Consider the following 27640-nt stretch of genomic DNA (forward strand, 5'->3'; position numbering starts at 1 on the left):
TATAGGAAGAACATCCCAACGATTTGTAGCCCATGCTACTAAAAAGGACGTCAAAAGATCCGGTGAAGCTTTGAAAGCATCATCAGTACTACATGGAGATCAAGGGTTCTTACTGCACCTTGCTAACTACATAATGGATGGTCGATCGCCGACAGGATTTAATATCTAGAAGACCCCTCGTAAACTTCTGGATGTTACATCCAGTCGTCCCCACATTCATCCAGTTCTTGCTTGGCGAGGTCCCTCATAAACTTCTGGCCACGGAGATCTGGTAGAAATATCAAAAAGTAGATGACTGTAGATTAGGACCATGTATGAAAGAACATCTTTTAATTAACAGAATACACTTCTCATGTAACAGAATATCGATGATACACTAAGCAGATTATATGCCCATTTATACGTATTTAGCTTTTCAGGAACAAGGCAATGTGCTCTTTACATCTCAGTAAATAGCATATGAACACATAAAGCAGTAAGGAAATACTGATATTGCACGTAAATACGAAATGGTGTGTGAAGAAAAAGGTATGACTCACAAGCATTCCCACTCCGACGCACATAAATATTCTCTAGCGGTATACTATTTGCCCTGAACACATGTGCCAAGGTGTGGACTCTCCCATCGTCCTTTGAACATTTGATCTTCACCATTCTAAGTTCTTTGCAAGTAAATGAACTTCGTTGTAGTTTGATACATGTTTCCAATGCCTTCCTTGTGCTGAAGTTCTTTAGGAAATTAACCAAATTGTCATTAAGTGTGCGATCAGATACTAAAAACTAAGAACAATGAAGTCAAGGATCAAGTAGCATACATCAAATATGTAATCACACATACCAATTTAAGTTGGAGAAAAAGCCTCTTTATACTAGGTGAATGTTGTAGCAAGAAAATTAGTGCATCGAAATCAGCGGCCATACACCATTCACCAAGGGACAGGGTCTTTAGGTTGCTAAAAGTTGGACACCTTCTCAACTCCCTACTCAGAACCACCTTCATATTGCAGACAAAAGAGTATTCAGCAAAGAACGGTAGTAACTCGAATCAACTTCTCACAGTAAAAACTACATATGGATGGTTTATTCAACAGAAAAAAGATACCCATCTCAAGTTGCTAAAAGACTCAATGCCCGACTACTGCAGAAGATAGAGAGAAAATGAAAGTCATCTCTCTTCTCCAAATTTCCAACCCAACACCGTTCCCTATACGATTCCTTAATTCTTTCGTCTCCCTCCTATCATCTCTCTTCTCCAAACCAATCACGTTCCTTAATTCTCTCATCTCCCTTCTTGAAACCAGACGAGGTGGCTTTAATTCAACCGGCTTCGATCCATTGGCTGCCGCCTCCTCTCACCTGGATCCCTCTTGCAATTCCCTCTCGTTCTCACGCGGATCCCTCTCCCATCCAACGCCTTCCCGCAATCCCCGCTCGTCCTCACGCGGATCCCTCTCCCATCCAACGCCTCCCCACAATCCCCGCTCGTTGATTAGCTGCTGGTGCTCTCTCTCTCTCTCTCTCTCTCTCTCTCTATTTATGGCCTTGCGCCCCACACGTTGCTCCTCTTTTCTCTTCAATAGTCAAGCCACCAACACCTCACATCATCTACAACAAGTACACCGAGCGGCCAGCCACCAAAGGCGGCTCTGATGAAGCAGTGCACGAGGTGATAGGACGGCACCAGGAGATGGTCGGCCGTCGGTCAGATCGGTCGGTCGGGTGCGCAGCAGGAGATCGATCGGCCATGTCGTGTTCATGCGCGCCCTTAGCCTGAGCATGCTCTAGTCTTGTGGCCACACCCCTATCTTTGTAAGAGCGCATCCTTTCTCGATCTAACATTCTCTTCGTTAAATCTTGGCATGGCACCACTCAGACTGATGAGTTTTTCTTTTCTTTTGTGAACCCTGTGACACAGTGATGCTGATGTATGTTTGTGCTGTATGTGGAGGCATTTGATAAGCATGATTACGCAGTTGTATCAGATCGGATTTCTACACACAGGTACATTATATATTCTGTTGGTCTACATTTGATAAAGTTATAGTCCATTAGATGACCAGTATCATCATCATCTGCTTGGATGTAACTTGATATCTGAAGTGTAGACTACAAAATCAGCTAGTAGCATGCTTTTACATGAGTAGATAGTACCAAGTTCCATCAGGTTTCCGCACTCTTGCTTCATTTGTAGTTTTATTTTTCTCTACAAACTGTTACGGTAAGAAAGAGATCCATCTGGATAAGTTTCGTTCTGTAGTATAATGAAAATAACAAGAACAATCTGGATAGGTTACCTGATACAAAGTGCAATTTTTGACCCCCCCCCCCACTGAGATGTTCTGTGGAATAACAAGAAGAACAATAATCTGTGTAATTTGACTTTGTGTCATTAACAATCCATAGTTATTTTGAGTTTGTTTGGCTACTTATGTGTGGATTAACCTCTTAATGTGTGCTGGCAGTTTTTTGTTTTGTTAAGATGGAGAGGATGCTATGCTAGTTTAGTTGTAAGGCAAGAGAAGAGGGTCATGCATCGTGCCATTGGGGCGAAGATAGAGGCATCATGAGTAGTACGTAATAAAGTTGTGTGTCCACGGCAAGGGTCATGGAGCATGGTGCTGGCCACTACAATGGACATTGGATGAAAGTGCGTCCTAAGCTTGTTGAAGGCGTTGTCCAGAATCCATAACACGAGTGGATGCTGATTTTTTTTATCATATCACTACTAGCTTGTAAAGGAGTGACGGTGGTGGAATTAAAATGAAGGAAGGAATTGGCTTTGGAGTAATGGCAAAAAGGCGGTGTTTCTCTTGCGTTCGAAATAAAAAACCCTCCCAACGCGTTATGCTGCCAAAATGTCCGGCGAAAATCGCCCCGACTTGTCAAAATTTTGGCCTTGTTTGTAAGAAAACAAAAGGTTTAGGGTGTGGAATGCAAAATGATAGGCCTTGTTTGTAAGAAAATAAAAGGTTTAGGGTGTGGAATGCAAAATAAAAGGTTTAGGGTGTGAAAATATAAGGTGGTGCAGTTCCAAGCAGAGCGTCGTGGCGGGATCTATGTGTGAAGCGGAGTACATAGCTGCTTCGGAAGCAGCAAATGAAGAAGTCTGGATGAAGGAGTTCATATCCGATCTAGGTGTAATACCTAGTGCATTGGGTCCAATGAAAATCTTTTGTGACAATACTGAAGCAATTGCCTTGGTGAAGGAATCCAGATTTCACAAGAGAACTAAACACATCAAGAGACGCTTCAATTCCATCCGCGATCAAGTCAAGGCGGGGACATAGAGATTTGCAAACTACATACGGATCTAAATGTTGCAGACCCGTTGACTAGGCCTCTTCCACGAGCAAAACATGATCAGCACCAAGACTCCATGGGTGTTAGAATCATTACTATGTAATCTGGATTATTGACTCTAGTGCAAGTGGGATACTGAAGGAAATATGCCCTAGAGGCAATAATAAAGTTGTATTTATATTTCCTTATATCATGATAAATGTTTATTATTCATAATAGAATTGTATTAACCGAAAACTTAGTACGTGTGTGAATACATGGATAAACAGAGTGTCCCTAGTATGCCTCTACTTGACTAGCTCGTTAATCAAAGATGGTTAAGTTTCCTAACCATAGATGCTACCTCTTGAGCACTGCGTTGGTTTTCCCTTGAATAGGAAAGGGTGATGCAGCAAAGTAGCGTAAGTATTTCCCTCAGTTTTTGAGAACCAAGATATCAATCCAGTAGGAGGCTACGCGCGAGTCCATCGTACCTACACAAAACAAATAAATCCTCACAACCAACGCGATAAGGGGTTGTCAATCCCTACACGGTCACTTAGTAGAGTGAGATCTGATAGATATGATAGGATAATATTTTTGGTAATTTTATGATAAAGATGCAAAGTAAAATAAAAGCAAAGTAAAAAAGCAACGGAAATAACTAAGTGTTGGAAGATTAATATGATGAAGATAGACCCGGGGGCCATAGGTTTCACTAGTGGCTTCTCTCGAGAGCATAAGTATTTTACGGTGGGTGAACAAATTACTGTTGAGCAATTGACAGAATTGAGCATAGTTATGAGAATATCTAGGTATGATCATGTATATAGGCATCACGTCCGAGACAAGTAGACCGACTCCTGCCTGCATCTACTACTATTACTCCACACATCGACCGCTATCCAGCATGCATCTAGAGTATTAAGTTCATAAGAACAGAGTAACGCCTTAAGCAAGATGACATGATGTAGAGGGATAAATTCATGCAATATGATAAAAAAAACATCTTGTTATCCTCGATGGCAACAATACTATACGTGCCTTGCTACCCCTACTGTCACTGGGAAAGGACACCGTAAGATTGAACCCAAAGCTAAGCACTTCTCCCATTGCAAGAAAGATCAATCTAGTAGGCCAAACCAAACTGATAATTCAAAGAGACTTGCAAAGATAACCAATCATACATAAAAGAATTCAGAGAAGATTCAAATATTGTTCATAGATAAACTTGATCATAAACCCACAATTCATCGGTCTCAACAAACACACCGCAAAAGAAGATTACATCGAATAGATCTCCACGAGAGAGGGGGAGAACATTGTATTGAGATCCAAAAAGAGAGAGAAAGCCATCTAGCTACTAACTATGGACCCGAAGGTCTGAGGTAAACTACTCACACTTCATCGGAGAGGCTATGGTGTTGATGTAGAAGCCCTCCGTGATGGATGCCCCCTCCGCCGGAGCTCCGGAACAGGCCCCAAGATGGAATCTCGTGGGTACAGAAGGTTGCGGCGGTGGAATTAGGTTTTTGGCTCCGTATCTGATCATTTGGGGGTACGTAGGTATATATAGGAGGAAGAAGTACGTCGGTGGAGCAACAGGGGGCCCATGAGGGTGGAGGGCGCGCCCTGGGTGGTAGGCGCGCCCCCAACCTCGTGGCTTCCTCTTTTGTTTCTTGACGTAGAGTCCAAGTCTCCTGGATCATGTTCGTTCCGAAAATCACGTTCCCGAAGGTTTCATTCCGTTTGGACTCCGTTTGATATTCTTTTTCTGCGAAACTCTGAAATAGGCAAAAAAACAACAATTCTGGGCTGGGCCTCCGGTTAATAGGTTAATACCAAAAATAATATAAAAGTGAATAATAAAGCCCAATAATTTCCAAAACAGAAGATAATATATCATGGAGCAATCAAAAATTATAGATACGTTGGAGACGTATCAATAGACATGTGTTCTCATTTGATGAACGGGATCACATCATTAGAGAATGATGTGATGGACAAGACCCATCCGTTAGCTTAGCATAATGATCGTTTAGTTTTATTGCTATTGCTTTCTTCATGACTTATATATATTCATCTGACTATGAGATTATGCAACTCCCAAATACCGGAGGAACACTTTGTGTGCTATCAAATGTCACAAATTAACTGGGTGATTATAAAGATGCTCTACAGGTGTCTCCGATTGTGTTTGTTGACTTGGCATAGATCGAGATTAGGATTTTTCACTCCGAGTATCGGAGAGGTATCTCTAGGCTCTCTCGGTAATGCACATCACTATAAGCCTTGCAAGAAATGTGACTAATGAGTTAGTTACGGGATGATGCATTACGAAACGAGTAAAGAGACTTGCCGGTAACGAGATTGAACTAGGTATGATGATACCGACGATCGAATCTCGGGCAAGTAACATACCGATGACAAAGGGAATAATGTATGTTGTTATGTGTTTTGACTGATAAAGATCTTCGTAGAATATGTAGGAGCATCTAGGTTCCGCTATTGGACTGGAGATGTGTCTCGGTCATGTCTGCATAGTTCTCGAACCCGTAGGGTCCGCACGCTTAACGTTCGATGACGATTTGTATTATGAGTTATGTGATTTGATGACCGAAGTTTTTTCGGAGTCCCGGATGAGATCACGGACATGACGAGGACTCTCGAAATGGTCGAGAGGTAAAGGTTGATATATTGGACGAAGGTATTCGGACACCGAAAAGGTATCGGGACGTTTCGGATATTTATCGGGGAACCGAGTTACTGGAACCCCCCGGGGAAGTAATGGGCCCTAATGGGCCATAAGGGAGTAGGAGAGGGAAGGCCACAAGGTGCCCCCCAAGGGCAGTCCGAATTGGACTAAGGGGAGGGGGCGCGGCCCCCCTTCCTTTCCCTCTCCCTCTCCTTCCCTCCTTCCCCTTCTTGGAATAGGAAAAGGGGGGCCGAATCCTACTAGGAACAAAGTCCTAGTAGGACCCCCCCCCCATGGCGCGCCTCCTCCCTGGCCGCCGGCCTCCTCCTCCCCTCCTTTATATACGGGGGCAGGGGCACCCCAAAGCACAACAGACAATCTCTTAGCCGTGTGCAGTGGCCCCCTCCACAGTTCAACACCTCGGTCATATCGTCGTAGTGCTTTGATACGTCTCCGTCGTATCTACTTTTCCAAACACTTTTGCCCTTGTTTTGGACTCTAACTTGCATGATTTGAATGGAACTAACCCCACTGACGCTGTTTTCAGCAGACTTTCCATGGTGTTATTTATGTGCAGAAACAAAAGTTCTCGGAATGACCTGAAACTCCACAGAACATCTATTTGGAAAATAAGAAAAATACTGGAAGAAAAATCCACGTCAGGGGGCCCACACCCTGTCCACGAGGGTGGGGGGCGCGCCCCCCTACCTCGTGGGCCCCCTGACGCTCCACCGACCTCAACTCCAACTCCATATATTCACTTTCGGGGAGAAAAAAATCAGAGACAAGGATTCATCGCTTTTTACGATACGGAGCCGCTGCCAAGCCCTAAAACCTCTCGGGAGGGCTGATCTGGAGTCCGTTCGGGACTCCGGAGAGGGGAATCCGTCGCCGTCGTCATCATCAACCATCCTCCATCACCAATCTCATGATGCTCACCGCCGTGCGTGAGTAATTCCATCGTAGGCTTGTTGGACGGTGATGGGTTGGATGAGATCTATCATGTAATCGAGTTAGTTTTGTTAGGGTTTGATCCCTCGTATCCACTATGTTCTGAGATTGATGTTGCTATGACTTTGCTATGCTTAATGCTTGTCACTAGGGCCGGAGTGCCATGATTTCAGATCTGAACCTATTATGTTTTCATGAATATATGTGAATTCTTGATCCTATCTTGCAAGTCTATAGTCACCTACTATGTGTTATGATCCGGCAACCCCGAAGTGACAATAATCGGGACCACTCCCGGTGATGACCGTAGTTTGAGGAGTTCATGTATTCACTATGTGTTAATGCTTTGGTCCGGTACTCTATTAAAAGGAGGCCTTAATATCCCTTAGTTTCCATTAGGACCCCGCTGCCACGGGAGGGTAGGACAAAAGATGCCATGCAAGTTCTTTTCCATAAGCACGTATGACTATATTCGGAATACATGCCTACATTACATTGATGAATTGGAGCTAGTTCTGTGTCACCCTATGTTATGATGTTACATGATGAACCGCATCCGGCATAATTCTCCATCACCGATCCAATGCCTACGAGCTTTTCACATATTGTTCTTCGCTTATTTACTTTTCCGTTGCTACTGTTACAATCACTACAAAACCCAAAAATATTACTTTTGCTATCGTTACCGTTACTTCCATATTACTTTGCTACTAAATACTTTGCTGCAGATACTAAGTTATCCAGGTGTGGTTGAATTGACAACTCAACTGGTAATACTTGAGAATATTCTTTGGCTCCCCTTGTGTCGAATCAATAAATTTGGGTTGAATACTCTACCCTCGAAAACTGTTGCGATCCCCTATACTTGTGGGTTATCAAGACTATTTTCTGGCGCCGTTGCCGGGGAGCATAATTCTTTGAGTCACTTGGGATTTATATCTGCTGGTCACTATGAAGAACTTGAAAGGCTCTAAGACAACAATTTATCCCTCAACTACGAGGGGAGGTAAGGAACTGCCATCTAGCTCTGCACTTGATTCACCTTCTGTTTTGAGTAAGCTTGCGACACCTAAACCCGCTTCTGCTATTCGTTCTGATACGTCGCATGTTATTGATGATGCCACTTCTCCTATGCATGATACTTATGATGAAACTACTTCTATGCTTGATACTACTGTGCCACTTGGTGAATTTCTTGATGAACAACTTGCTAGGATTAGAGAGAATGAAATTATTGAAACTGATAATATTGATGAAAGTGATGATGAAGACTCTTCCCCTAATAAATATGAATCGCATGTTGTTCCTGAGGGTTATGTTTTTGAAAAAGAAGCTGGTTTAGCTATTTTAGCTTGCAAAGATAGATACGAGCTCAAGAGGTTATTAGCTAAATGGAAGCAGCAATCTCTTAATGCTAGAATGAAACCTGACCCTGCTTTTGCTACGTTACCTATCTATGTTACTGATAAGGATTATGAATTCTCTATTGATCCTGATATAATTACTTTGGTTGAATCTGATCCTTTTCATGGCTATGAATCTGAAACCGTTGTGGCACATCTTACTAAATTAAATGATATAGCCACCCTGTTCACTAATGATGAGAGAACTCGCTACTTTTATATCCTTAAAATATTTCTGTTCTCATTAAAGGGTGATGCTAAGATATGGTTTAATTCTCTTGATCCTGGTTGTGTGCGTAGTCCCGAGGATATGATTTATTACTTCTCTACTAAATATTTCCCCGCTCATAAGAAACAAGCTGTTTTAAGGGAAATATATAATTTTGTGCGAATTGAAGAAGAGAGTCTCCAACAAGCTTCGGGGAGGCTTCTCCAATTACTTAATGCTTTGCCTGATCATCCTCTTAAGAAAAATGAAATACTTGATATCTTTTATAATGGACTAACCGATGCTTCCAGAGATTACCTGGATAGTTGTGTTGGTTCTGTTTTCAGGGAAAGAACACCGGATGAAGCTGAAATTCTATTGAATAATATGTTGACAAATGAAAATAATTGGATACTTCCTGAGCCACCTCCTGAGCCTATTCCTAAACCAACTCCGAAGAAAAGAGGTGTTCTATTTCTCAGTCCTGAAGATATGCAAGAGGCAAAGAAATCTATGAAAGAAAAGGGTATAAGAGATGAAGATGTTAAGAATTTACCTCCTATTGAAGAAGTACATGGTCTTAATTTACCGCCTGTTGAAGAAACATATGATCTTAATCCTCCACCTATTGAAGAAACTCATGGTCTTGATAACCCGATACAGGTAGTAAAGGTAAATTCTCTCTATAGATTTGATGAAGGAGATATTCCTCACTATAAGTCTGCTAGACGATGCTTAGAAGAGTTTGATAATTTTATTGTCAAACAAGAAAACTTCAATGCTTATTTTGGTAGAAAATTGAAATACAATTCCGATATGCTTGAACACTTGGGTGATTATATGTCTAGAGTTAAAGGTGAACTTAAACTCATTACTAAACATGCTTATATGGTCACCACTCAAGTAGAACAAGTGCTTAAAGCTCAAAATGATTTGCTCAATGAATTAAATAGTAAGAATAATGATTATGCTGTTAGAGTGGCTACTAGAACTGGTAAAATGACTCAGGAACCTTTGTATCCTGAAGGCCATCCTAAGAGAATTGAGCAAGATTCTCAGAGAAATAATATAGATGCACCTAGTCCTTCTAAAAAGAAGAAAAAGAAAATGATAGGACTTTGCATGCTTCTAGTGAATCTATTACTGAATCACCTAAGAATCCAAATGATATTTCTATTTCTGATGCTAAAACACAATCTGGTAATGAACATGAACCTAATGAAAATGTTAATGATGATGTTCATGATGATGCTCAACCTAGTAATGATAATGATGTAGAGATTGAACCTGCTCTTGATCTTGATAACCCACAATCAAAGAATCAACGTTATGATAAGAGAGACTTTGTTGCTAGGAAACATGGTAAAGAAAGAGAACCTTGGGTTCAGAAACCCATGCCTTTTCCTCCCAAACCATCCAAGAAGAAGGATGATGAGGATTTTGAGCGCTTTGCTGAAATGATTAGACCTATCTTTTTGCGTATGCGATTAACTGATATGCTCAAAATGAATCCTTATGCTAAGTATATGAAAGATATTGTTACAAATAAAAGAAAGATACCGGAAGCTGAAATTTCCACCATGCTTGCTAATTACACTTTCAAGGGTGGAATACCAAAGAAACTTGGAGATCCGGCAGTGCCCACTATACCATGCTCCATTAAAAGAAACTATGTTAAAACTGCTTTATGTGATCTTGGAGCCGGTGTTAGTGTTATGCCTCTCTCTTTATATCGTAGACTTGATTTGAATAAGTTGACACCTACTGAAATATCTTTGCAAATGGCTGATAAATCAACTGCTATACCTGTCGGTATTTGTGAGGATGTGCCTGTTGTGGTTGCAAACGTTACTATTTTAACGGACTTTGTTATTCTTGATATTCCCGAGGACGATAGTATGTCTATTATTCTTGGAAGACCTTTTTTGAATACTGCAGGGGCTATTATTGATTGCAACAAAGGCAATGTCACTTTTCATGTTAATGGTAATGAGCATACGGTACACTTTCCGAGGAAACAACCTCAAGTTCACAGTATAAATTCTATTGGAAAAATTCCATCGATTATATTTGGAGGTTTTGAATTTCCTCTTCCTACTATCAAGAAGAAATATGATATTCTTATTATAGGGGATGTGCATATCCCCGTTGAGGTAACATAGTGTTATTCAAAATTTCTTCGGTTCCATGTTGTTCGGAATGAGTTTGTTAACAAGACTTGATCAACCTTGTTAGTGGATTCCTTTTGATAAGCATGAGATGGATGAAACTAGAAGGCACAACCTTCTGTACTCTCTTTCTATTTTCTGTTATTTAGTTGAAATAAAGTAAAAATAGTATTTTTCTGTCTGTTTCCTGAATTATCCGTGCAATATAAAAATACCCCGAAAATAAAAGTTCTCCAAATGCCCTGAAAATGGAATATGATTTTTTCTGGAATATTTGAGAATATCTGGCACTGAGAACACAGCAGGAGGGGCAAGCACCTAGCCACGAGGGTGGAGGGCGCGCCCTACCCCCTGGGCGCGCCCCCTGCCTCGTGGGCCCACGGTGGCTCCCCTCCACTTATTCCTGCACCCACACACTTCTTCTTCCTCCCAAAAAAATCACCATCCAGCTCAAGCACGAGTTCTAGCTCATTTTGCTGCGATTTTCGATCTCCTTGCTCAAAGCACCTCTCACAAAACTGCTTGGGGAGATTGTTCCTTGGTATGTGACTCCTCCATTGGTCCAATTAGTTTTTGTTCTAGTGCTTTATTCATTGCAAATTTGTGCTGCCTAGGTGACCATGTTCTTGAGCTTGCATGTCAAATTTATATGGTTCCAGGTAGTTCTAATGCTTGATATAGGCTCTACGCACTTGTAGGAGTAGTTCCTATCAATTTTATTGAGCTTGGTTTACTTTTATTTGAAGTTACTAAAAATTTCAGATTTTTCAGAAAATAATGAAGAGATTTTTGAGGGGCTCATCGAGCCGAAGCTCGAAGGAAAAGCAAAGTGAAGAAGCACAGAGGCCCAGATATAATTTGCCTCGCACCGCAGAGGTCCGGCCGTGTGAATGGCCTTCCAATGATTTCTTGAGAGAAGCCGGGATTTATGATGATTTTTATGAATTGGCTGAGAATGCAGGCCTCACCGACTTCCTCCGCGACCAACGCAATCAGTATCTCTTACTCACCAATACTTTTGTGCAAAACTTCTACTATTATCCTAAGGAATCAGCTAGTTCAGTAGAGTTTCATTTATATGATGTTGTTAAGAAGATGCCACTAGATGAATTTTGCAAGGTTTGCAAAATACCTTTTGAGGGTAGTTTAGAGGAACCACATCGTAAAGATGTGGACGGGTTTATTGATACTATTACTGTGGGGGAAACTAGGAAGGTTTCCGATGCAAGAATCACTAGCATACATTTTCTTGTTTTACGCTACTTTGACATATTTGCTAGTCGTTGCTTGATTGGTCACGGAAACTGTGGAAACCTTAGTGTTCCTGATGTTATCATTTTGTTCCATGGTTTATTCTGCGATAACACTGTTAGTATGTGCGGTATTATTGCCAAACGGTTAAGTCTAAACCGTACAAAGGGGCCCATCTTTGGAGGTATTTATGCTTCACGCCTTGCTGCACACTATAACATACCTATTAGGCATTATGAAAAGGAAGAAAAACTGCTGCCCACTGCTTATTTTGATTATAAGAGTATGGTAGCGCATGACTTTATTGTTAAGAATAGGGAAGGAGTGCTTAAATACAAATTGTTCTTTGATAAAAATCACCCTGAGACTATTACCTTGCCTGCTCCCTCCTTGTTTAATTTATCTGAAGGTCCCTATCTCGTTCCTTTGGCGGCCATTCACGCCTATCGGAACCCTACACCAGCCACGGAGCCGGAACCACAATTTGAACCTCCACGACAGTCTAATTACCAGTGGGATCCTGAGATGATTTCCAACCAGTGGCAATCAGAGTCTTCTTCATCTCAGTACGACCCCGGCTACAACTATGGATATCCGCCAGGCCATCCATGGCAATAAACCAACTTAGGCCAAAAGCCTAAGCTTGGGGGGGTACGTATTTCCCACCGACATTACATTTATGTTCACATACACTCATTGCTAGATGTCGGTGCTCATACTCTTTCACTGTAATATCCATGCTAGTTTATTTTCTTCTTCTTGCTTTCTTCTTGTGTGTTTAATAAACCTTAAGAAAAATCAAAAAAAATAGTGTAGCTTTTAGTTAGTTTACTTTTCTTGCTGTAGTAGTAATAATTAAAAAGAAAACCCAAAAAGATTTCCTGTTCTTCTTTTTGCTTGTTGGGAGCTTTCCCGTGTAAATAGTTTTATTTCTTTTCTTTTTTTGGGGGGTCGATAGGAGAAGATCATGATTAAATTGTTGAAGTGGCTCTTATATGCATTATTGTTGATTTAACCAAGAGCCCATATTGCCTTGTCTTCTCCTGTTTATTGAATTCTCGCAGATTCCAGCTTAGTCCAATGCACGTGCACTCTTATTATTTTCACATCGTTCGGTCGTGCAAGTGAAAGGCAATTATGACGATATATGATGGACTGACTGAGATGAGAGAAGCTAGTATGAACTCGACCTCTCTTGTTTTTGTAAATATGATGAGTTCATCGTTCCTGATTCAGCCTATTATGAATAAAAATGTTTGCAATGACAATTAGAGATCATAGTGGCTCGTGCCATGCTTGATTAGCTATGAGTTATAATGGTTTACCTTACGTGCCAACATGCTATTAAAATGGTTATGATGTGGTACTGTGGGGTGGTATCCTCCTTTGAATTATTTAAGTGACTTGACTTGGCACATGTTCACACATGTAGTTGAAACAAATCAACATAGCCTGCACGATATTTATGTTCATGGTGGATTATATCCTACTCATGCTCGTACTCAATGTCTATTAATTTTAATGCATGTTCATGACTGTTGTCGCTCTCTAGTTGGTCGCTTCCCAGTCTTTTGCTAGCCTTCACTTGTACTAAGCAGGAGTACTGCTTGTGCATCCAATCCCTTAAACCTCAAAGTTATGCCATATGAGTCCACTATACCTTCCTATATGCGGTATCTACCTGCCGTTCCAAGTAAATTTGTATGTGCCAAACTCTAAACCTTCAAATGAAATTCTGTTTTGTATGCTCGAATAGCTCATGTATCAACTAGGGATGTCTGTATCTTCCATGCTAGGTGGGTTATTCTCAAGAGGAGTGGACTCCGCTCCTCATTCACGAGAAAATGGCTGGTCATCGGGATGCCCAGTCCCATGCTTTATGCAAACTAAATCAAAATAATTGCAAACAAAACTCCTCCGGGGCTGTTGCTAGTTGGAGGCACTCGTTGTTTCGAGCAAGCCATGGATTGATGCTTGTTGGTGGAGGGGGAGTATAAACTTTACCATTCTGTTTGGGAACCGCTTATAATGTGTGTAGCATGGAAGATATCGCCATCTCTTGGTTGTTATGTTGACAATGAAAGTATGCCGCTCAATATATTATTTATCTCTATTTCAAAACCGAGCTCTGGCACCTCTACAAATCCCTGCTTCCCTCTGCGAAGGGCCTATCTATTTACTTTTATGTTGAGTCATCACCCTCTTATTAAAAAGCACTAGCTGGAGAGCACAGCTGTCATTTGCATCCATTACTATTAATTTATATTGGGTATGACTATGACTGGATCTCTTTTACCATGAATTACAATGTCTAGTCAGTCCTTGATCTTTAAAGGTGCTTTGCATTTATGCTTTGCGGTCTCAGAAAAGGCTAGCGAGATACCATCCTGTTATATCATATCATGATTGTTTTGAGAAAGTGTTGTCATCCGAGATTTATTATTATGGCTCGCTAGTTGATTATGCCATTGATATGAGTAAACATGAGACCTAAGAGTTATTGTGAATATGGTTAGTCATAATCTTTGCTAAAAACTTGAATGTTGGCTTTACATATTTACAACAACAAGAGCAAACAGAGTTTTTAAAAGTTTTTCTTTATCACTTTCAGTTTATCAACTGAATTGCTTGAGGACAAGCAAAGGTTTAAGCTTGGGGGAGTTGATACGTCTCCGTCGTATCTACTTTTCCAAACACTTTTTCCCTTGTTTTGGACTCTAACTTGCATGATTTGAATGGAACTAACCCAGACCGACGCTGTTTTCAGCAGACTTTCCATGGTGTTATTTATGTGCAGAAACAAAAGTTCTCGGAATGACCTGAAACTCCACGAAACATCTATTTGGAAAATAAGAAAAATACTGGAAGAAAAATCCACGTCAGGGGGCCCACACCCTGTCCACGAGGGTGGGGGCGCGCCCCCCTACCTCGTGGGCCCCCTGACGCTCCACCGACCTCAACTCCAACTCCATATATTCACTTTCGGGGAGAAAAAATCAGAGAGAAGGATTCATCGCGTTTTACGATACGGAGCCACTGCCAAGCGCTAAAACCTCTCGGGAGGGCTGATCTGGAGTCCGTTCGGGGCTCCGGAGAGGGGAATCCGTCGCCGTCGTCATCATCAACCATCCTCCATCACCAATTTCATGATGCTCACCACCGTGCGTGAGTAATTCCATCGTAGGCTTGCTGGACGGTGATGGGTTGCATGAGATCTATCATATAATCGAGTTAGTTTTGTTAGGGTTTGATCCCTAGTATCCACTATGTTCTGAGATTGATGTTGCTATGACTTTGCTATGCTTAATTCTTGTCATTAGGGCCCGAGTGCCATGATTTCAGATCTGAACCTATTATGTTTTCATGAATATATGTGAGTTCTTGATCCTATCTTGCAAGTCTATAGTCACCTACTATGTGTTATGATCCGGCAACCCCGATGTGACGATAATCGGGACCACTCCCGGTGATGACCGTAGTTTGAGGAGTTCATGTATTCACTATGTGTTAATGCTTTGGTCCGGTAGTCTATTGAAAGGAGGCCTTAATATCCCTTAGTTTCCATTAGGACCCCGCTGCTACAGGAGGGTAGGACAAAAGATGTCATGCAAGTTCTTTTCCATAAGCACGTATGACTATATTCCGAATACATGCCTACATTACATTGATCAATTGGAGCTAGTTCTGTGTCACCCTATGTTATGACTGTTACTTGATGAACCGTATCCGGCATAATTCTCCATCACCGATCCAATGCCTACGAGCTTTTCATATATTGTTCTTCACTTATTTACTTTTCCGTTGCTACTGTTACAATCACTACAAAACCCAAAAATATTACTTTTGCTACCGTTACCGTTACTTCCATATTACTTTGCTACTAAATACTTTGCTGCAAATACTAAGTTATCCAGGTGTGGTTGAATTGACAACTCAACTGGTAATACTTGAGAATATTCTTTGGCTCCCCTTGTGTCGAATCAATAAATTTGGGTTGAATACTCTACCCTCGAAAACTGTTGCGATCCCCTATACTTGTGGGTTATCATGCTTAGGCGAAGCCCTGCGGCGGTAACTTCATCATCACTGTCGCCACGCCGTCGTGCTGACGGAACTCTCGCTCGTCGTCAATTGGATCAAGAGCTCGAGGGACGTCATCGTGCTGAACGTGTGCAGAACACGGAGGTGCCGTACGTTCGGTACTTGGATCCGTTGGATCATGAAGACGTTCGACTACATCAACCGCGTTACTAAATGTTTCCGCTTTCGGTCTATGAGGGTACGTGGACACACTCTCCCGTCTCGTTGCTATCCATCTCCTAGATAGATCTTGCATGGTCGTAGGAATTTTTATGAAATACTGCGTTCCCCAACAGAAATGTTGCCCAATAGCAACGCCTTCAGGAAGGGAACGATGCTCAACCGACGTCGTGGCCAGATCCAACTGCCGAAGGCTAGATCATGTATTTTCACCTTGAAGATCAAGTTCGAGCAATTCTGAGCGATGTCTTCCGAAAGGATCGAGATGGACGCCTAACAATTGCAAAGGTGAGTCAAGTTTCTAGCAAAGATGATAGCAAAAATAGTAGAAACTAAACAACACAATATGATATATCAAATGCAAGGACAAGGAAAAGTAACCAAAAGTAAGGATCTAGGGTTAGGAATAACCGAACTCCGGAGACGAGGATGTGTCCCGATGTTCACTTTCTTGGAAAGCTAGTCCCGATGTAACATGCATCCTGATGCAATGACCACTAGGCAAAGTGATGACATGGCATAGTATGAAATGGGCAAAGAGGTGATGGTGGTAACATAATATTAGTCTAGTCATAGTGGGGATTATCTTAGACTAGTCTCATGCATATGACAACCTTCATAGTGCAAAGTATTATAGAGGTAGTATCATAGATGGTTGCATCTACTAGTTTGTAGACTTGGTTTTTCTTGGAAATTGTTGATCGTGTTATCTTCTTTGTACAATCACCCCCCCCCAACACACACACTCCGCCGTCTCCCCCCAGAACATTCTCACCTCCTCAAATCCTAACGGCGGACTGCTGGTCGTGTCCCCTTGTAACATGGGCACCTCTTGAAACAACATAAATTTATTTATAGTTTTTTTAGTTGTCACACTATAGTTTTATTAAATATACAATGGTTTGTCATTTATTTGTACTAACATTAATATAGTACCAGAGTGCTAGTTTCTATTTCAGTGCTTTTGGTTTCAAAAAAAATAGGTATATTCTGCACTTCAAAAAAATTCGAGAAAATTGCGAGACTTTGTACTCCAAACGAAGATATGCACCATAGGGGCACCCTAGGGCTGCACCCACATGCCTTTCCCACTCCCCCGAGGGTTAGGACACGCCCGGGGGTATGTGGGGCCCACATGGGTCATCTCCCCTAGGGAGTCCTCCACTGGCTATATATACCCCCGAAACACGTATTTTTCTCCATTCTCGCACATCACATTCCTAGGCGATCCAATTTAAGGCCATATTCTAGTACTCTACTAGAGGGGGAAATCATCGTCTTCACCATCAACATTGATATTCATTGCTCTCATGATGTTGTGTGATTAGTCGAGCCTAGGGACTATGGGTTCATAGAAGTAGGTATGCAACATCTTGTCTTCCATACTTCAATACAAAGATCACCTGAGCTATTTAACATGATTGTGATCCATAAGTGTAATTCTGGTGGTGATCTATTGCTGTGTGATGAATTATTACTTTATGATCTGATTATACATGTTGCTTTGCAAGAATTTTAGAGCTCTCCGATATATTAGTCTAATCATTGGCCGGTTTGGATGAAAGATCAGTAAAGGGAGTGGTGTGCATTAGGTGGGGTAAATATCTATAAGTGACTATTTGGTGACAGTAAGACAAAATAATTTTATAATTGTATTTGCGCCACTAAGGAGATAAAATGATTTTTAAAAATAGTTGACTCATTATCCGGGTGATGAGCTAGGGGGTATATAGTTGATATTAAGTGTTTGTGGATTTTACCTGCCGCTATTAGCAGCACTGCATTCAGTGGACGCTGCCGCATCTTGCGTGTTCTTGTACGTCTAAGGATCAACATTTGTCATAGTAGAAACGACATGGTTGTGTGGCAGACTCCTGAGATGCACAAGTCTGAAACACTCAAACAAGGAGCATTCATATCCGTTACAGGAACAATGAAAAATTGTACTTGAGGCTAGACCTACTACTGGTTTAAAGTCTCAACTCATCACACTGGGAAGAACATTCCAACGATTTGATGACCATAAACATCAGCCATGCATGTTACCCAAAAAAGAGGGCATCAAGAAATACGGAGCAACTTTGAGAGCACGATCAGTGCTTCGTGGAGACCATGGTATCTTACTAGTTACGACACCCTTGCTAGTTACATGCGACGATCTCAATCATAGCACAGGATTTCTTATCTGAAAGCAAATGAGGCTGTTGGATGTTACATCCCCCAAAACTCCAGTTCGCTCCTGGCGAATTCTTTCATCTGCTGCTAGCCACGGAGATCTGGTAGAATTATCAGGGAGTGGATAAGTGCGTAATTAGGATCATGCACAGAAGAAACATATTTAAGTTAACAAAATATACTTTCAATTTAACAGAATGGTGACAAGACATAAAGTAGATTATATGCACATCATAAAAACATGTAGCTTTTCGGGGAAGGCGGAACAAGACAATATGCAACTTACATCCATCAGCAAATAGCACATAAACATACAAGCAAGTAATAATACTGGTAACACAAAATACGAAATGTTATCTGAAGAGAAGACTCACAAGTACACCCACTCCGGCGGACATAAATTTTCTCGAGGGGTATACCGTTTGCCCTGAATAAATTTGCTAACTTATGGACTCTCCCATCATCCTTTGAGCAGTTGATCTTTACCATTTGAAGGTCTTTGCAAGTAAATGATCTTCCCTGTAGTTTGATGCCTGTTTTTGATGCCTTTCTGGTGTTGAAGTTCTTTTGCAGAAGAAGAAATTTGTTGTTAAGCATGTGCGCAGATACTCGAAACTAAAAAAGGCAAGTAAGCATACACCAAATAATGTAATTATACATACAATTTTAAGTTGGAGAAAGAGCTTCTGTATATTAGGTGAGTGTTGCAGCAAGAAAATTAATGCATCAAAGTCTGCAGCCATACACCATTCGCCAAGGGATAGGGTCTTCAGGTTGCCAAAAGTTGGACACATTTCCAGTTCCCTACTCAGAACCACCTACACATTGGACATAAAATGAGTATTCAGCAAAGAACAATAATAATTTGAATCGACTTCATATTTTACATACTGGATATACGAGGTCTATTTGATATGTAGAGAAGAAAAACATACCCAACACGAAAAAGAAAAGACGTGGAGTAATGTGTTGCCATGATTAGCACCTATTCGTAAAATATGATTCAGCATTCTTTTCTATAATGTGAAGGGACATTGCCATTATACTGGTGTACAGACTCAAAATAGTTAATTATACAACAATATAAACAGTAACAAGAATACAAAAAAATGGCAAACGTTAATCTGAAATAATAAATCATGAACAACGCTCTGTTGAAGCTACACACTTCCATATCTCATTGATTTCATCTATTACTTTCTTGATGAAATGAGCTAGAACTTAATTTTTATATCAATTCTGAACTCTTCTTCAAGTCAACTGTGCCTTCTAACCAGGTGTTGCTACTTATGTAAGAAATGTGCTCATTAGACATATAGATGTTTCGTTGGGAGCAACATAAATTTATTTCGCAAACATCAGAAATAGCTGTTAGAAAAAATAATTATCCTATATCAAAGATAGAGAAACCAGGAAAAGGTGATGACAGCTATATACCTCTTCAGCATCAGTCAACAACTCCAAAGTTCTAGCACTTGAAAGAGACTCAAGAATATGACGTCCACCTAAAATCTTCCTACCATTGCATTCTCTATTTCCACCATAGTTACCATCTTTACTGGAAATCTGGGCTTTACCTTTGCAGCCATACTTTGCATCATTTGCAATCTCACTGTATTCATAGGTATTGTCGTCGCTATCGATATCACTACCATGATCAAAATTATCCTTGTAACGACCATGCGAACTTTCTTTAGCAAAACTATGTCCATATCCAAACCTTATAAAATGATCATATCCAAAATCATCACCCAGGGAAGAGTCATCATGAATCTTAGAGGTCTCGGTCCAATCATTATCATCGCTATCATCCCCATCATCATCAGTAGTTCCATCACAGTCATCTTCATCACTGATGTGTTCAAAGTCGTCACCCAAGAAAGAGTCATCAAGTATGATAGTGCCTGTGACAAGTGACCCCAAGTTCTTGAACGATGGGACTCGGACGTAAGGCGTGGTGAGGCGCAGAAGTAGGAGGTTCGGAGCAGCGATGGAGAAGGCATAGTTTTTTTTTCTCGAATACGCACGAGTGTGCATACTATATTATATAGAAGGAATCGGGTTAAAGAGCCCGTCCACGTTGGCGTTACAGATTAGATATATACACTGCACACTAACTCTACTTCCACCCTCCACCTAGTCTAAAAGACTATGTACTCTCCGCTGCCCACTCCTCCATCTCTGCAAAGAAGGCGCCCATGTCTCCTCATAGTATGCCCGCCTTCTTCCATACACGACCCTCTCTTACGACTGCATGGATAATCCTGTTCTTTGAAGGTGTAGCTCCGTCGAAGACAATCGAGTTGTGGTGCTTCCATATTTGCCATAGCCCTAGGATGATGATTGTATTTGCATCCCTCCCGGCCTCTCCTCTTCCTCTCTTGTCTTGGCACCATGCACCGAGGCTTTCATTCACAGTAGGTATCCATTCCGGTCTGCGTAGGGGATGGCAGATTGCGGTCCACACTTCCCGCGCGACGACACACTGGAGCAAAATGTGGTTTATGCTCTCCTCTACTTGGCTGCACATTGGGCAGCAGTCCTGATGATCGAGCCCTCGTCTTGCCAGCCGATCAGACGTCCAGCACCTATCCTGGATTGCCAGCCATGTGAAGAAGCGGCAGGGCACCGGTGCTCTAGATTTCCAAGTGAATTCGGCCGTGGGGACGACCTGCCTGCCCCAGAATTTGGCTGCATAGGCAGTCCTCGCTGAATAGCATCCGCTTGTTTCCCATGACCAAGTGATGGTATCATGTTGCGCTGGGTCAAGTTGAAGTTCTTGGATCATGTTCCATAGCTGTAGATATTCCCTTAGCGAGTCAGCTGATACCTCCGGGCTTACGTGGGCAACCCAACCATCATTCAGTAGGGCCTGGGCTACGGTGCATGTGTTCCTCGTTTTCTTCCTGACTCGGCCGTAGGTCAAGGGTGCAATCTCCACGATCCGGTGTCCGTCGAGCCATCTATCTTCCCAAAAGAGTGATGTGTTTCCGTCACCGAGAGCCCAGCGAGCAGCCGCGTTGAAGAGTTGTCTTGAAGCTTTTGGTACTGTGATGTCAAATTCTGCCCATGGTCGCGATGTGTCTGATCTCTGTAACCAAGGCCACTTGGCCTGCACAGCTTTGTTCATCCACCCTAGGTTGGGTATGCCTAATCCACCCGCCCATTTGGGGGCACACGCAGCCTCCCAAGCGACTGCGCAGTTTCCGCCAGACGAGCTTGACTCCGCGCACCATAAGAAGCTGCGGCATATTCTGTTCATTGCTGAAATTGTCTTCTGTGGGAGGTCGAGCGCCATCATTGCGTGCAGCGGAATTGCACAGAGTACAGATTGAACAAGAAGCATTCTTCCACTCTTGGGCATCCTTGCTGCTTTCCATTTTGGCAATGCCGTTGCTAGTTGGTCCACAAGGCCTAATAGCTGCACATGTGACTGTTTTCTCAGGGTGAGCGACAGACCAAGGTATTTGCATGGGAAGGCGCCTCTCGGGCATCCAAGTGCTCTCTCCACTGATTCCATGATCTCATCAGAGCATCGTATAGGGTAGGCCGCCCTCTTGGCAAGGTTGACGCGGAGGCCCGATGCCTTCCCAAACAGGGTAAGAACTGATGCACACATGTTCATATCCTGCTCATTGGGCTTGAGAAAGATCATTACGTCGTCGGCAAACATTGAGAGACGGTGATGTAGCCCTGTTCTTGCAAGCGGCTCAAGCAGTCCCTTTGCAGTCGCAAGCTCGAACATGCGGTGCAAGGGTTCCATGACAAGAATGAACAGCATTGGGGATAGTGGGGCACCTTGCCTCAAGCCCACGGTGTTGTAGATTGGCCGTCCCGGTGTACTGTTGACCATGATCCTTGTTGATGCACTTGCCAGCATTCCACAAATCCACGTGATCCAACGGCCCCCAAATCCAGCCTTGCGTAGCACTTCTAGGAGGAAGGGCCATTGCACTGAGTCGAAAGCCTTTGATATGTCAAGCTTGAGCATAATGGCTGGGTGTCGTAGGGCGTGAAGCTTACGTGCCGTGCATTGGACGAGCATGAAGTTGTCGTGGATGGATCGCCCTCGCACGAAGGCGCTCTGGTGTTTTCCCACTAGTAATGGAAGATCCACTGCAAGCCTTGAAGCTAGTGTCTTGTCAAAGATCTTTATCGCGCCATGAACCAGACTCACTGGCTGAAAGTCGCGTATGTCCACTGCTCCATCCTTCTTAGGAAGTAGTGCCACAATTGCCTTGTTGATGGCATGCAGGCCCCTCATGTCGCCATGGTGGAAAGTGTGCAGTGCCCTCATGAGGTCGTCCTTGATTATAGGCCAGCAGAATGCAAAGAACCGTCCCGTGAAGCCATCCGGACCCGGTGCCTTATCCATGGGCATGGTCTTCACAATCTTCTCCACTTCCTCCTCGGTGAAAGGCTGATCAAGATGCGTCAAATCCATGGTCGGTAGATCAAGAAGGTTGAGGTCTATGGTGTGTGCTCTGCGCAGTGCGCCGGCAAACACATTTGTGTAGTAGTCATCCACTTCATTTGCGATCTCATCGTGCGTGCTTGCGGTGGTGTCCCCATTTCTGATCGTTGTGATCATGTTGCACCTTTGCCGGTGACAAGCGTGTTGGTGGAAGAAGCTAGTATTTGCATCCCCCTCCCGGAGTGAGAGAATTCTTGATCTTTGTCGCGCAATTGTTCGTTCCAAGGAGCATAGACCAAGTAGCTTCAGTTTCAACATGCGCCGTAGATCTCGTTCTTGTGGCGAGAGTGTTCTTGTGTCCATTGCTGCATCCAGGCGAGCGATTACCTCCATGGCAATTCCAATTTGCAGTTTAACGTTGCCTATCCACCGGTCGCTCCACTTCTTCAGGCCCTTTGCCGTGGCTCGCAGCTTGAGATCAAGGGTAACATAGGGGCTTTCTTCTCTGGGCACAGAGTTCCACAACTCCTCCTCCTTTTGCATGAATCCCTCGGCTCTTGTCCATAAAGCCTCAAACTTGAAGCGCTTGCCCATGTGCAGCTCGGCCTCCAGGTCCAGTAGCAATGGACAGTGGTCAGAGATTGAGGAGCCCAGTGCTGTGAGCTGACAGGTCGGGTACAGCTCCTCCCAAGTTGCCATGGTGAAGACACGGTCAATCTTCTCCATTGTCGTTTGTGTCCGCTCATTAGACCAAGTGTATCTCCGCCCGTTCAAATAAACCTCTTTGAGTTCGAGGTTATTAAGCTTTGCACGGAACCGTGCCATCATTCGTCTGTTCACAAGTGTGTTGTTTTTGTCCTCCGGGTTAACCAATAGGTTGAAATCCCCCATCACAGTCCATGATCCGGCTATCAGCTCGCGAATGTCCACCAATTCTTGCATGAATTCCACTTTGTCTTGATCTTGCTGTGGGCCGTATACTCCTGTCATCCACCATTGTGAGCCACCAATGTGCGTGACTAGCGCGGTGAGCGCATTCTTCGTGTAGTGCGGGTTGGAAAGTTGCACCACGGTAGCATCCCAAGCAAGGAGAATGCCGCCCCTCGTTCCTCGCGCGGACAGGTAGTAGAAGCTCTCGAGTTTATTTCCAAGATAGTGGGCGACCACCTCTGTCGTTACAAGTTCCATTTTTGTCTCCTGGAGACACACAATGCTCGGCGCAACCGAGCTAACCACCTGATAGATTGCACTTCGACGCGCCGGGCTATTAAGGCCCCTCACATTCCACACTAGAGTTTTGAAAGGTGATGCATTCATTTTGTTAGCCTACTAAGTAAACCACCTTGACCGGCCTTAAAGCCGGTCCTCCACGGCTTCCTCCGTGCCTCCGAGTGGCAAGGCAGAGGTCTCCCATCCGAACAAGGCGAGGATTGCCTTGATATGGCCATCGGAGAGTGGCTGGTCGAAGAGTTCCGCATATGCTTGGAGCGCGTCGTCGGTGATGATTTCTGCTTCATTTGCTCGACATAGCTTTCGGATTAGCACCCCCTGTTGCTTCGATGCTGCCGAGCCGCGCCCAATGCCCCTGGCTATTCTGGCACTCCTCCGTGGGTTGGGGACCGGCACCCTCTTCTGCTTTGTGCGCCTCTGTGCGACGGTATGAATCTTAACTGGTGGGGTTTGCAGTACTGGGGACAAGCCCTTCGCCAGCTCTGCACAAAAAACGTCCAATGGATTCGTACGTGGTGGTAACGTGCATGGGCTGCATGGTCCGCACGGCGATCCACTAGTCCTGGGCTGACAGGTGGGAGTGCCTCGTTCGATGGAGAGGGAGACACAGAACATGCTCCCCACCGGCCCGCAGCGCGGGGATTCCTCGCCCGTGGTAACTTCTGTGCAGCCACTGCATGGGAGCGCGTCCTCGAACGTCGCGTCCACCCAATCCTCCTCACGCACCATTCTGTCCTGGTCCGGAGGCAGTACATGTTCGCTGGTTGTCCCCGGGCTGGCACTTGTGTGGCCCACCCCAGCATTGGTGCCCGCGCCCATACTCAGCGCGCATTGAATGGACCCCACCTGAATCCTCCCGTTGTCTTGACCTGTAGCCACGCGCGCCTCGGTCCGCATCGGGTCCTCCACCGCAAGCCCGTTGGTCAAAAGAACTGCATGGCAGGTGTTGCATGGCCCGCTCTGCTTCCATCTGCTTAGACAGACTGATGGTGGGGAGCTCAGGGTATCCTCCGGATTCCATTTGTCCGCCTCGGGTGCCTTGTCATTTGAACCACAGGACGAGGCCGGTCTGGTCTCTGGCGCACGCGTGCCCACAGCGCTATGCGCAGGATGCGCAGGTGGCAAAGCAGGGCGGTGAGGGGCCACTGGCGCACTTTTGACGGAAGCCACTGCGTCAGAGGGCCCATCGTCGCTGCCGCCCTCGCTGATGCATGCCAGGCGCGCGAGTCCACCTCCACGCCCAGGGACATCGCCCCTCGGCTTCCGCACCGGTGCTGGCTCCGGCGCTGCCGTGGGTCCATGCGTCTCGCCGGAGGCGCCCATCCCCGGCTCCGAAGAGCCTCCACCTTGGTGTTGCTCGCGTTCCTCATCATTCGACGGCGGGGAAGGAGGTGGCGGAGGTGGCGGCGGAGGATGAGTCGTGCCCCTCACTCTGGATTCATCCCTGATCGGCGGGGCCATCTTGATGATCTGGACCGGGTACCATAGCACCTTCGGTGCCCCTTCAGCGAGCACAGCGTCGCTGTTTCCACCCATTCCCGGCTCCGGCACATATAGCATGCGGCGGGCCGGGATTCTTGAAGGATCAGCCGTCTTGAGCCAGACCTGAAAGCCCGACATGTCGTATCTCCTGGACGTGCGCTCCGCCACTTGAACGACGAACCCGAGGCCGCGTAGGATGGTCTCCGCAGTCCGGCGCGTCCATGCATGCGCCGGCACACCCACCAGCTTGAGTGGCACCAGGTACGGCAAGTTTGCTCCAGTTGCCTGAGCTTGCCGCGTCCACGCCCGCAGAGCCAAGGAGAAGCCTTGGCCTGAAGCTCTACCACGATCCACCATTACCTGCCGAATCATCTGATGCTCGCATAGGACAAGGAAATCCTCGGGGTGAAACGGACGGATGGACATGTCTCTGGGCCCGATGCCGAACTCGGCATGCAGCGCCTCCGCCGCCGCGGCCAGGTCGACGCGCGGCCTTGTACCCATGATGGTCACCACGACCGCGCGAGAGAGCTCCGCCTCCATGCGTCGCAAGTGTTCCGAATTCTCCAGATAGCAGCACTCCACCTATTCCACGGGCGGCGCAACGGCCGCCGAGTCCACCACAGTACGGTCAAACGGGACTACAAACTCCGGCCCTCCCATGCTCGCGACGGAAGACGACTGCGCCACCTCGCTCCAAGAGCGCGGGAAGCGGACTGCGCCTGGTGGAGGTGGGCCTGGCGGCGGCGGGGGGAGCAGCATAGCGGCGCAGAGGGGGGGGCCTGGCGCGGAGCCTGCGCCGGCGAGCTTGACTGCACCCGTGCCTGACCGGGGGGAGAGGCCCGCGGGGCAGCTTGGCCGGAAGGCGGGCGGCCGCCCACAGGCGAAGGGCGCCGGGGAGGGGACTGGCAGTCCCTCACGATGTGTCCCTCCCCTCCACATCTGACGCACTTGGTCGGTTTCCAGCACTCCACGGAGATGTGCCCCTCATCTCCACAGTTGTAGCAGCAGCCATGGAGCTCCGTCGGGATGTTCGATCTGGGTGGCCTTGATGTGGGCAAGGTGAGGCCTTGGCGGCGCCTTTGCGCCGGAGGGGAGGCAGGCCGGTGCGTGGGGCTCCGTGGCCGCCGGCCAGTCTTGGTCTGCCACTCCAGCCTTGCCGCCACAGGGGGGCGGGAGGGCCCAGCCCCCACGGCCTGGCCAATAGGCCCGAAGCGCGTGCCCAGCACATCCGGGCCGGGGACGACGACGAGGGAGCGGATCTGCGATCTTGGAGGTGGCGGGGGTATGGGCGACGGACTCGGGGAGGAAGAGGAGCCGGCAGAGAGCGAGACTTTGGACGCCATACGGAGTCGCCGGTGGTGGGCGTCGGCCCCAGAGTGGAGACCGACGAGATCTGGTGGCCGCCGGCGCTCAGGGGGAGGGAGAGGCGCTCAGGGGGAGGGAGAGGCGCACAGTTGATCTTGCATTCGAGCATGATTAAAGTCTTCAAAGAGGCAGACACAATCCCATGGCCTGTCACTAGGCAATCCTTCAGATCCAGCTCCTCCAAAGACGTGCAGCCGGAAGAGAGCTGCTTGAGGATCCGGTTGTCGAGCCTGGCATACGACAGCTTCAGCACCTTGAGGTGGCAGGAGACGAACTGCACGCGGTCCAAAGACGCGATCTCCGAGCGATGCCCGGCGAGATGGATGACCCGCGTGTTACGGTTGATGGCGGCCCTCATCCACGCGCTGGCGTCGTCCTCGTCATAGCCCGCGTCCTCGTCGCCGGACCGCAGGCGGAGCGTGCCCACGGGCGCCGACGCGTCGCGGATGAGGAAGAGGCGGTGCACGAAGTGGTGGAACTCCTCCGGCGGGTCGGCGTCGCGGCCGGAGGAGTGGCGCACGCGGAGGTCGACGAAGGGCGCGGACGCCCAGAGGTGGCGCCACCGCCGTGCGAGCATGCAGGTGCGCACCGCCTCCCACGCCTTGAGGGACGACATGATGTGGTGCAGGAGCGCGTCCGGAAGGGCGCTGAGGCGATCGGGCTCGACGGCGACGTGGACGCGGGAGCCGGGCTTGAGGCCGGCGCCGCGGCGCGGCCCCGGGCGCTGGGTGGTGCTCCGCCGCATTTCGTCGAGCA

At 45.7% G+C, this 27640-nt stretch overlaps 1 protein-coding gene across 1 annotated transcript; it reads right to left on the reverse strand.

Moving 5' to 3' along the window:
• On the reverse strand, window positions 1-27640 carry LOC123051673 (F-box protein At3g59000). The gene is made up of 6 exons (XM_044474637.1): window positions 26972-27640; window positions 26447-26450; window positions 19828-20389; window positions 839-994; window positions 540-729; window positions 1-268 (listed from the first exon to the last, which is right to left on the reverse strand). The coding sequence occupies exons 1-6, from the start codon at window positions 27627-27629 to the stop codon at window positions 195-197; spliced, it is 1644 nt and encodes a 547-aa protein (XP_044330572.1). The 5' UTR covers window positions 27630-27640; the 3' UTR covers window positions 1-194.

Source organism: Triticum aestivum, chromosome 2D (assembly GCF_018294505.1).
Source record: "Triticum aestivum cultivar Chinese Spring chromosome 2D, IWGSC CS RefSeq v2.1, whole genome shotgun sequence".
Classification (NCBI taxonomy): Eukaryota; Viridiplantae; Streptophyta; class Magnoliopsida; order Poales; family Poaceae; genus Triticum; species Triticum aestivum.

What these genes read in the sequence shown, in the direction of transcription:
- LOC123051673 (XM_044474637.1), bottom strand. Translation starts at nt 27,629, where the DNA reads ATGCGGCGGAGCACCACCCAGCGCCCGGGGCCGCGCCGCGGCGCCGGC. An exon ending in TTTTTCTCCAACTTAAATTG is followed by an intron (nt 730 to 838) that starts GTATGTGTGATT and finishes AATTTCCTAAAG; the next exon opens with AACTTCAGCACAAGGAAGGC. An exon ending in GCGTCGGAGTGGGAATGCTT is followed by an intron (nt 269 to 539) that starts GTGAGTCATACC and finishes TATTTCTACCAG; the next exon opens with ATCTCCGTGGCCAGAAGTTT.